The sequence below is a fragment of the Primulina huaijiensis genome, chromosome 15, assembly GCF_012295235.1.
Source record: "Primulina huaijiensis isolate GDHJ02 chromosome 15, ASM1229523v2, whole genome shotgun sequence".
Classification (NCBI taxonomy): Eukaryota; Viridiplantae; Streptophyta; class Magnoliopsida; order Lamiales; family Gesneriaceae; genus Primulina; species Primulina huaijiensis.
The window spans coordinates 1,914,331-1,924,251 of record NC_133320.1 but is presented as its reverse complement, the minus strand read 5'-3'; the positions used below and the strand labels follow the sequence as shown (position 1 = coordinate 1,924,251).

The 9,921-nt window shown below is 34.6% G+C and overlaps 2 protein-coding genes and 1 long non-coding RNA gene across 4 annotated transcripts in view; 2 read left to right on the top strand and 1 right to left on the bottom strand.

The window, feature by feature from the left end:
- Positions 1-2,357: 2,357 nt before the first annotated feature.
- Positions 2,358-3,981, bottom strand: LOC140959850 (U-box domain-containing protein 26-like). The gene has a single exon (XM_073417884.1). The coding sequence runs from the start codon at positions 3,688-3,690 to the stop codon at positions 2,482-2,484; it is 1,209 nt and encodes a 402-aa protein (XP_073273985.1). The 5' UTR covers positions 3,691-3,981; the 3' UTR covers positions 2,358-2,481.
- A 3,039-nt stretch (positions 3,982-7,020) lies between these two features.
- LOC140960111 (uncharacterized) lies at positions 7,021-8,489 on the top strand. Of its 2 annotated transcripts, none has more exons than XR_012172111.1 (2): positions 7,021-7,851; positions 8,327-8,489. It is a non-coding gene; the product is annotated as an uncharacterized lncRNA (long non-coding RNA). The 2 variants fall into 2 exon arrangements; XR_012172110.1 differs by having other exon boundaries at positions 7,021-8,005.
- A 300-nt stretch (positions 8,490-8,789) lies between these two features.
- Positions 8,790-9,921, top strand: part of LOC140958789 (uncharacterized) — a 9,787-nt gene continuing 8,655 nt past the window's right edge. Inside the window, exon 1 of the mRNA XM_073416355.1 lies at positions 8,790-8,814. Within this exon, the coding sequence (XP_073272456.1) occupies positions 8,790-8,814 (25 nt within the window). The remainder of the gene's footprint in view (positions 8,815-9,921) is intronic.

Sequence of the window (9,921 nt, the reverse complement as noted above, 5' to 3'; positions counted from 1 at the left end):
CTTATAGGCTTTTATACTTGTCGTATCCCTTACCGGGAGTGTGGGATGTCGTCTTAACATCCTCCCAGGATTTATAACAAGTTTTTGAAAAAATTATTTTTATTATTTCTAACAATAACATTATATTATATATTACATATATAAACAATAAATAAATAACAGTAAAATAAATATTATTACTTTTGTTACCTTTTTCTTCTGTTCGGAGCTTGGAAAAATATGGAGGACTTTTAGAGCTTCGTGCTGATAACGTGTTGTGAAAAAGTAAAAATTTACGGTAAAAAGTAAAAATCTCAAACTCTTAAAATTATCACACTACACACTTTATAATATTTTTCTCTCAACTCAATTGTGATTTTCTTCACAAATGAGAGATCTATTTATAGAAAATTTTTACAAATAATCCAAAAATAAAATACATCATTACCTACATCATCACACACTAATTTTCAATATTCAACACCTAATTTTACCTAATTTTCAACATTCAACATTCACATTTTCAACACAAATATTTAACACATTTTTAAATAATTTTTCAACAATACTAATAATAATAACTTTGGAATAAATTTTAAATTTAGTAATTATAATTTATTTTTATTACAATTTAGTATAAGATTTGGTGGGAGCCGAAAATGAGGAAGTTATAGGAGCTCTATAAATTTGACCGAGTCACTAAAAAGTGTGGTCACTTAATTCAAAAATCCCGGCACCATTATTCCTAATTAAAACAGCAATCCTATCTTCACTTTACAGCTTTCTAATTTCCAAAATTCTTGCTTCTTTTTTTTTTTTTTAATAAAAAAACAAATTTATTTTTTCCTCGGTTTTTTTTTCTAACAGAGATATATGTTATCGGGACGTAACCAAAAAATTGAGGTTTGGGGCAAAAAAAGTTAAAAAAATTTAGGAGAGGCAAGAGCAAATATTATGGAAAAATGAAAAATATAATTATTTTTAGGTCCTTAACCATGAGTCTTAAACTCGAAACCTCATCTGAAACTTTAGAACTTTAGCGATATATATCAAGTTTATTACATGAAAAAAAAAGTTACAAAAAAAAGAAAATATCGTTTTCATATGGAGAAATACGACATTTGTCCCTTTTTGAACGAGTATATATCTAATGATTTTTTAAAATTTTTACAAAATTAATTTTTTAATATTAAAATGTTCTTGGTGTTTGGGTACTGAATTCTCCGTCCAAAAATTAGTTATGAAGCAAACATTTTATGATCATGGGATAACTTTTAGGCCGAAAGCATCACGAGTAAAAGATTTTATTTTTTAAAGGCAATATAAATAATAATGGTATTTTAGATTGGCCTAACCAATTTTCAAAATAAATAGAATAAAATATATTTAATATGTTTTAGAATAACATATTTTACATAAAATATCTGGATTTAAAAATGCAACACCTTAACATCACATATCGAACATATTTTATCCACATGCTATAGTGTATTTTCAATGTAATTTTTTTTTAAAAAAATTAACATTGTGACTAATTTAATATATTGGTTATTTGAAAAATTCTTACAAATTTTAGATCTTAATTAATGATATAGAATTTAATATATATTTTATAAAATTTAATATAAATCAGCCTGATTTAAGATAGTTTCCCACTCGATTAAATAAACCCATGTAATTTATAATTATATGTTTAAATATGATATTTTATTTGTCATAAACTTTTGTAACTTCTAAGGTATTTTAGGGGAAAAAACATTGTTATTCGAAGAAAACAATGGCATTTAATTTTAGCCAAAATTATATTTAATGCATAGTTACAGATTTCAGTTTTGTTTTTAATGCACTTTTGTCCATTTCAAATTCCATTTGATTTTTTTCATAAAGTAAATTCATAATATTATTATAATAAACATAAAGTCCTATGTTTGGAGTGGGCAATTGATTTTTCTACAACACTAGCGTGTGACTTTTCAAGCAAATAAATACCAATTATTATTGAACCAAACTTAATTCCTTCTTCCCAATTTATACTTCTTTCTATTTTGCACTATATCCTACCTATAGGGCATTGTCTTTAAATTAAAAAAAAGTTTTAATGAGACTCATTGATCCAATCGAGATAATAAATCGAAAGATGTGGAGATGACTACAAACACCGGCATAAGAGCATACCAACACAATATTTCAGTGAGGCATATGATCCATGGAGAATCGATCCCGCATTACCGGGAATATCTCTTAACTTAATCTATTCAGCATTGTCGATCCAATGATATTTAAATAACGTATGATTTTTCATTCGAAATCAGAATCTAACAACATGAAAAATCAGATATTACCAAGAAAAAATGACATAACGATATAAATCGAAAAAACTATGCTTGTAACGGCAATATATATCAAACTAAAACATCAAAATGTGGGAAAAAAAGATTTTAAATTTACAATAATCATATACAAATAGAAAAAAGAAAATATTAACGAATACAAGGCTACTTACTACAACAGATGACTAGAGTCTTCACTCCACATGGATCTAAACAACTTCAACAACATCCTGGCCTTGGTCTTAGTCCTTCCACTGCACTGGCTTTGCAGAAGCAGCAGCAACTGAGTTAAAACCCCATTAACAATGGCTTTTTCCCGACCAACTCTTGACTCGCAACATATAATCAGGAGCGAATTCACCGCGCTTTCGCTTCCTTCGTGGTTCGACACTCTGAAAACCATCTTTACCAGCGATTCGACGCCGGAAGGATGGTTTAGCACAACCTCTTTTGCAGTGTCCACTGATAAAAGTCTTTCGATTGTTGACATTGTGATTGATGCTAAGTTCTTCTCGTGCTTGTCGAGGTTCGATATGTAGGATATCAGCGCTTGAATCGCACCTTCTCGTACTAGATTTCCGCGGTTTGGTTCGAGGTTAGATAGTGCTGACATTGCCTTGATCCCAGCTTCTACTTCATCGGACTTGTAATGGATGAGATGGACGATTCCTTTCGAAATCTTGGTCGATTTACCGATCTTTTCGCAGAGGACTCGAGTCTCTGGTGTGGATGAAATTGCCTCCACTACTAGACATAAGCTTTTCTTGATGCAAGAGCTCCCTTGCTCGAATAAATGAATGAACCCTTCAAAATTGGATTCTTTTTTCAGCATGTTGAGACCTTCTACCTCACTAGAAGACATTAATTTCAGGGCACAAATAAGTGATTTTTCAACAAGAACCAATCTTTCTTGAATATTCAAGGTCTTTGCATTTCTTAAAGCAAGTTCAAATAGTAATCCAAAGAAATTTAAACTGATTAGGCAAGAATTGCTGAAGGGCTGTTCTTGGAACAAAGACTCGATCTTTTCCAGCACTTGTAGCCTGCTGTTCAATGTGGATTCATCTGATTCAATAACTTGCTTCATCGAATCAAAATAAGGATCGGCATCAGTAAGCTCGACACATTCTTGCTGGTTTTGGGTGCTGGATTGGAGCCACTGGTCGATCAAATGACGAAGTGTGCGATTAGGCACCATCGAAAGATCGTCGAGCCTTTGCATTGTGACGGGGCATGTCAAATTCCCCGAGGCGAGCCATTTCTCAATATGATACCTGTCGTATGTTAGTCCGGTGCAGAGAGTGACAGGATCTCTGAACAAGTCTAGACTAATGGGGCATGTGAATAAAGGAGGAACTGCCATTTCTGCACCACCTTTCATCCAAAAATCAAGAAGCAATAAAAGAAAGATGAAATTTCAAAGTTTAAAAAAAAAAAAAACTTGATAAAAGATAGAGGAAATGCATCAAGATTCAACAGTGCTGATAATACAAATAGAAAATGTGATTGTGGGAAATTTTGTGACAACATATATAAAAGAACAAGAAGATATGTCAAAGGGATAAATGTTTATGTATGATTGCTTAGTGGATGAAAGGTGGGCTGTTTTAATAGCAACTTTTGTTCATAAATCGACGTTTTAAACTGACAAGAACACATGCAGGGCTTGACCCAACGGAACAGGGACAGCCCTTTTCCATAATTTTATTTTTATTTTCAAAAAAGTCCGGTTTTCCACTCTTATCCGAAATTCGGGATCTTTAGTCCTAAATAGGACAGAAAGAGTCGATTTGTGGGAAAAAGTTTCTAGTATTTTGGATCTAGTCTGTAATTCTTTTGAAAAATCGATTTTTTTGTTTTCTTCTCGAAACCTATGACCGACCGACCTACCTTAGGAGATAGGATGGTATTTTGATGAAAAAAATATTGGTGGAGGGAGTGAATTAAGGAAAAACCAAAAGATAATACAACAAAATGAGCATAAATTTAGGGAGTTGTTTTCAGCAGTGTCCCAATGGATTAGAATTAATAATAGAGCATACTTACAAAAGGGAACTACTATTTGTTGGCCTACATTTGCCAGTCAAACTGACTTAGCTAAGAGGCACTAATTGTTTGGTTTTGAAGTTTGAATGCACCAAATTCTATAGTTGAATTGTTGAATTTGAATCAGGACAAGAATCGATGTTTTGGGGGTGCCCCACTATATACCCAACTGTACACCATGTGCGAAGGGGAATATATATATATATATTTTTTTTTTAAAAAGATAATCATATGAATTTGTAAGCCAAAATCAAAGAAACATGATTGTGTGAATTCATTTTACCATTTTTTTTTACCTTCTGAATTTTGTCGAAAAATCGAGGTTATTTTTTTTTCGATGGGAAATTCGTTTTCTTTGATCAAATATCTCACTTATTGCGATTCGTTATGACTCGATTTATTTTATTTCGATAATTTATATCCTTTTTAAGATGGTAGACTCGCTCTCTTGATTAGTTTGAAATCTTCTCACAAATTGGACGTGTTTAAAGCAGTGGGGGGTTTTTGTAGATTCGAGATGTAATAGTTTGGCCCCTTTTTTCTAGCATATAAAACATGCATCCACGTCCACATGAATGGAAAAACAAATAATTTAATTGAGCTGAACAAATATAGACTCAGAATGGACGATAAAATAGAATCCTGGGTCCCGAACAGTGATTAATAAGTAAGCATGATTGCTTTTCATTTTTGCACATAAATGTTCCTTCGTATTGTGCTGAAAACTACTCGAATACAGGAACCTATTGAGAGCATTATGGGATCACCAGGAGCCCGGATAAATCCACATAGCAAAGGTCGAGTATTGTCCAGCGTATCGAGCCGGATGGGATCACATATATTTGATAGGGACCACATGTATACAACTCATACGCCTCCTTGGCCGGGGGCTTGGCATCCTAAAGCTAGCCAAATAGAGAGGCGCTTGCCCATGGGACGAGAAAACAGTTAGGAGCTCGCCTGCTAACGACGAGCATCCACTTTTGCGAATTTAAGTGACCACATACTTCACACTTTTAGCTTTTCGCGCATTCCCAACTCTTTTAGCAGACTCCATACTACTAGCATATCCAAAACTCCTTAGCACAATCCGCACTCTTTAGCTCATCCTTAGCTCCTTTGCATTAGCACTGCAATGTCTTCTTTAACTCATCTCTAACTCCTTAAAATATACTCAACATCTCAACTCATGCCTAGCTCCTTAGTACAACTTCAACTCCTCATCGCATCCTTAGCTTCTCAGCATATCCTCGACTTCTCAACTCATCCAACACCCCTTAGCACATCTCTTGGCTCCCTTCCTCGCTTACCTACCACTCCTCCTAGCTCGATGCCACCATTTCCTTAATATATTTTCTTAATGATGCTATTTTATTTATCCATCATCATTGTCCACACAATTTTCGTAAAACTTGCGTTTTTAGTATCTATTGATCAATATTTTCGATATATGTTAAGATTATGAACTTGAATACAACTATCACGCACCTAAAAATAAAAGAAAATTTACTAGCTTACCATTAATTTCTGCATAGTCAAACCAATTTTCAATTTAAAATGTTTATCAACGTTATCTTTATACACATAAATACGAGATGAAGCACAATTATATAATAGAAAACATGTAAAGTAAATTAATCATGGAATGAAGGTAAGGACAACATAGAACTCCTTTTCATATTGGCCCCATTCGTACATTGTCATGAGTTATACGAAACATTATCAAAATACCTCGAAAGCAACCCATAGCCAAATCTTAACCAATTGATTTACAAAATGTGGCCTTGTGGAAAACAAAACCCAAGCTACGAGACAAATAAAATAATAATAATAATAATAATTAATTCATGTTAATAAATTGTGGGAGATTTTTTTATTCACAAATGACCCAAAAAGGGAATAACTTACAATTCTGGAGCGACTTGATATATTTTATGTGAGATTATTATATAACTTTAAATTTTCTATTCTCTAGATTTTTGGAAATTTTAATACTTTTTTGTATTGAGAATGTTAATGTGATACTGTGCATATAAGTGCAATACCGACATCAAGTTCTGCATCAGTGTCTGATCGAAAAAAATAAATTCTTAAATAAGAAGCGATTACATGGTGATCCAACTCCACAACCCAATTAGTTAATGGGCTCAATTTATAGCCCGATTGATTAATGGGCTCCTTTTGTTTTCTGAATAATACTGACGGGTCGAGTCCGACCCGATTTTCTATACGCCCTCTTGGCTTCAAATTTTCGAAAATTCAGCTGGAAAAAGAAGAAAATACAGGAAGGAGACAAACACGAGTAGCTGAATCTCTGCGCTCTAGGTATCGGATCCAGGGAGGTACTGATTACTGTTTATGGAATCTAATTTATGTTATTGCCAGCACTGATAATCGGAACCAGGTCTGTCTTAATGATATTCCTGTTATCATCCATTCATTATTAACCTTTTTGTTGTCTGTGTGAAACAGTCATGTTTCTCATTGGATAAATTTAAAGCTCGGCTTTGTATAACCACTATTGATTCCATAAATAATTGAGTAGGCCATGCTTGCTCGTATGGAAGCCTTGGAAAACGATAATGCTGGATTGTAGACTGTACAAGTCGATGACGAAGATGCAGCGTCTCTAGACGATGATGATCAAGGTTACTTTGCGATTTTTTTATGTGATTAAAATTAAAACTAGCAGCAATCACAAACAGAATCATTTATTGACACATCTATTGGATGGAGTTGGACGAAGTTGCTTTAGAAAAAGGGAAAAAATTAAGTTTACATTTGGCTTTCTTTATCAGTTATTGTGGCGTGGTAATACTATTAAGCCATTTATCCTTCATAATATTCTCTTGCAATCATAAGTTTATCTGTTAAGACAGTTTTGGGTGGGGGTGGTGCATTCTCTGTATATCCACATTATTGTTTTAACAGATTAGAACAGATTTCATGTGTTTTATTGTGTGGCATATCAGAAGAAGCAAAACAAAAGCACGAAACGCAGAACTCGTCAAGCGAAAACGCTTGCAAATGCTAAGAAGGCCTCAAGAACATTTCTTGAGCTCTTGCATGAGGTAAATGCTTAAGAATTAGGAGGTTGATTGAGATTCTCTCTTTCTGCTTCCAAGTCGTATTAAATATTAGCTGCTTTATCTGTCCTGACAAGAGAACTCTTAAAATTTAGGCCAATCTGGAGTCATTGCCTTCACATGTACCCACCTACTTGAGAGCGGCTGTGGGACCTCCAAGTAGTAGTGCCCGTTGCCATTTTTGTACAGTTTGTGGGTTTTCTGCTAACTATACGTGTGTGCAGTGTGGAAAGCAGTTTTGTTCAATTCGATGCCAGAATATACACAGTGATACCCGTTGCTTGAAATTTGTTACCTGACCAACAAGACCTAAACCGAGCTGAGTGCTGCTACTGCTACATTGTGCTACTTCACGTCATTGAGAGAGTCGCTTTTCTTGGTTCATTTCAATGCTCAGCTAGGTTCCCTTAGTATTTTTATTTATTATAGGCATGCCATTGATCTAGCATAGAATCTTTCATTTGTTCTCTCTTTTGTCTAATGTTCGTCTTTTATTGTGATAGATCCCGAAACTAGTGTAGCTTTTGGTCATTTGCAGTACACGTGAGTTTTGTGGGAAACAAGGTCAACCTTTTATCTGATCATTGCGAGTTTACAAAGCTTGTAGTTTGATATATTACCACGTTTTTTTCTCCTAGTGTGCTTGCCAAGAGAAGCAACCTGGTAAATCACCAGCTGTTTGAAAAATGTTTGCTACTGAAATGGGGAATTCTTTAAATATTTAAATTACTATTAGAAGCTGGAGCCATCAAGATTGTATCAGCTCATCAGAATAATCCAGCGTCAGATTCAGATGCAACGTATTGATTTTTAGCTTTGAAGTTGCCAGGCCACGATTCAAGAATCAGTATCTTCATTTTACTCATGCTTGCATTTATTATGCAGGTTCACAAGCTAGTGTTAGCTTCATATTGGAAAAGGAGTTGCCATCGGTATCATTTTCTTTAGTTGCCGAAGAGGTAGTCCTAGAATTCTTGTCTTCCTGTTGATCTGTAAAAGTGTTCTGTTCTGGCTTCTCTTTGATCTTTTTAATATATAATAAATAAATTGGATTCTTTCTTCCTTTCATTCGTTCCCTTTTCCTTGGGAAGAATTTTAGGTATGTGATAAGTGCATTTTATGCACTTAAATTATTCTTATACTTCATATAGATTGTTAGTCTTTTTGGGCGGAATTACGCGCTTTTGTTGTTTTTTTGGTGTGATTGCAGGAATCTAGATGCGGCTACAACATGTGCATAAAAACGAGCTAAAATGGCGTCTAGGAAAAAAAGCGTGAGCAATCAAAAACTCAGAATACAGTGAGGCTCGCGCATATGCGCGAGTAAGATCGCGCATATGCGCGAGAAATGCCCCAAAGCGAGGTGAAATACAGTGAGCCCCGCGCATATGCGCCACTCATGGCGCGCATATGCGCGAGAGACAAGAGGCGAGAACAGAGAGCTCGGCGCATATGCGCCACTCAAGTCGCGCATATGCGCGCAAGAAGAAGGCAACGCAGTGAGACTCGCGCATACGCGCATATGCGCGCGGCGCGACAGTCAAACTCAAATAGGGTTCTCGTGGACTTTAAAAAGGGGGTCGAGAATATTCTAGGGGGCCGTCATATCACTCGAGAAAAGGAGAGGAAAAAAGTCAGAGCACGGAACACGAAGAACAGAGATAGAAGACGTTGAATCCGGACACGGAAACGCACTTACATCTCTCGCCCACACGTTCTTAACTCGGTTTCTTACTTTTACGTTTTAATGATTACAAACAGGTTTTGTATTGATTTAAATTCGAGTATGAACTAATTTTATGTTCTAGAGATTGATGTAGTCTTGGCTGAACCTATGTTATTTACGCTTTGACTTTTCATCTAATTAATTCATCGTGTTTATTTGTGATTTCTTGTCATTAACGCTGTTGAATTACTGGCCATAATTCGACTGAACTACTAATTGAGATCTAACACTCGAAAGAGGTGATCGAAATTAGGACAAGGGAAATCGCATCGTTAGATATTTATAACGTGCAAAAGACGTATAAGTGTGACGATTCCATAAGAGAACTTTGGGTGCATTTATTACGTGTTACTTGATTTTGAATAGACATATTAAAATCGGTAATAGGTAATACAATTCTATTTAACACTTGAAAAAGGGAATAGGAAAATTGCGAGTTCTTGGTTAGTAAACACGATGCAATTTAATAACATGTTAGTTGATTTTAATTTAGCATAGGGGAAACCAGACGAAATCATATCTCTAGATTTATTTACTCAGTGCATTTCTATTGCGTGCCAGAATTACAGCATTTGTTATTTTATTTGATTTGATTACAAACCAATTATTCGATTTGTCTAAATAAAGTAAGCTATGTCAATTATGGTACTTAATATTCAAGTTTAAATAATTACTCTTCGTGGGATCGATATCTGTACTCAAACCAGTACTTAAACTTGACATCGTATACTTGCGATAGTGAAAATATGCTACA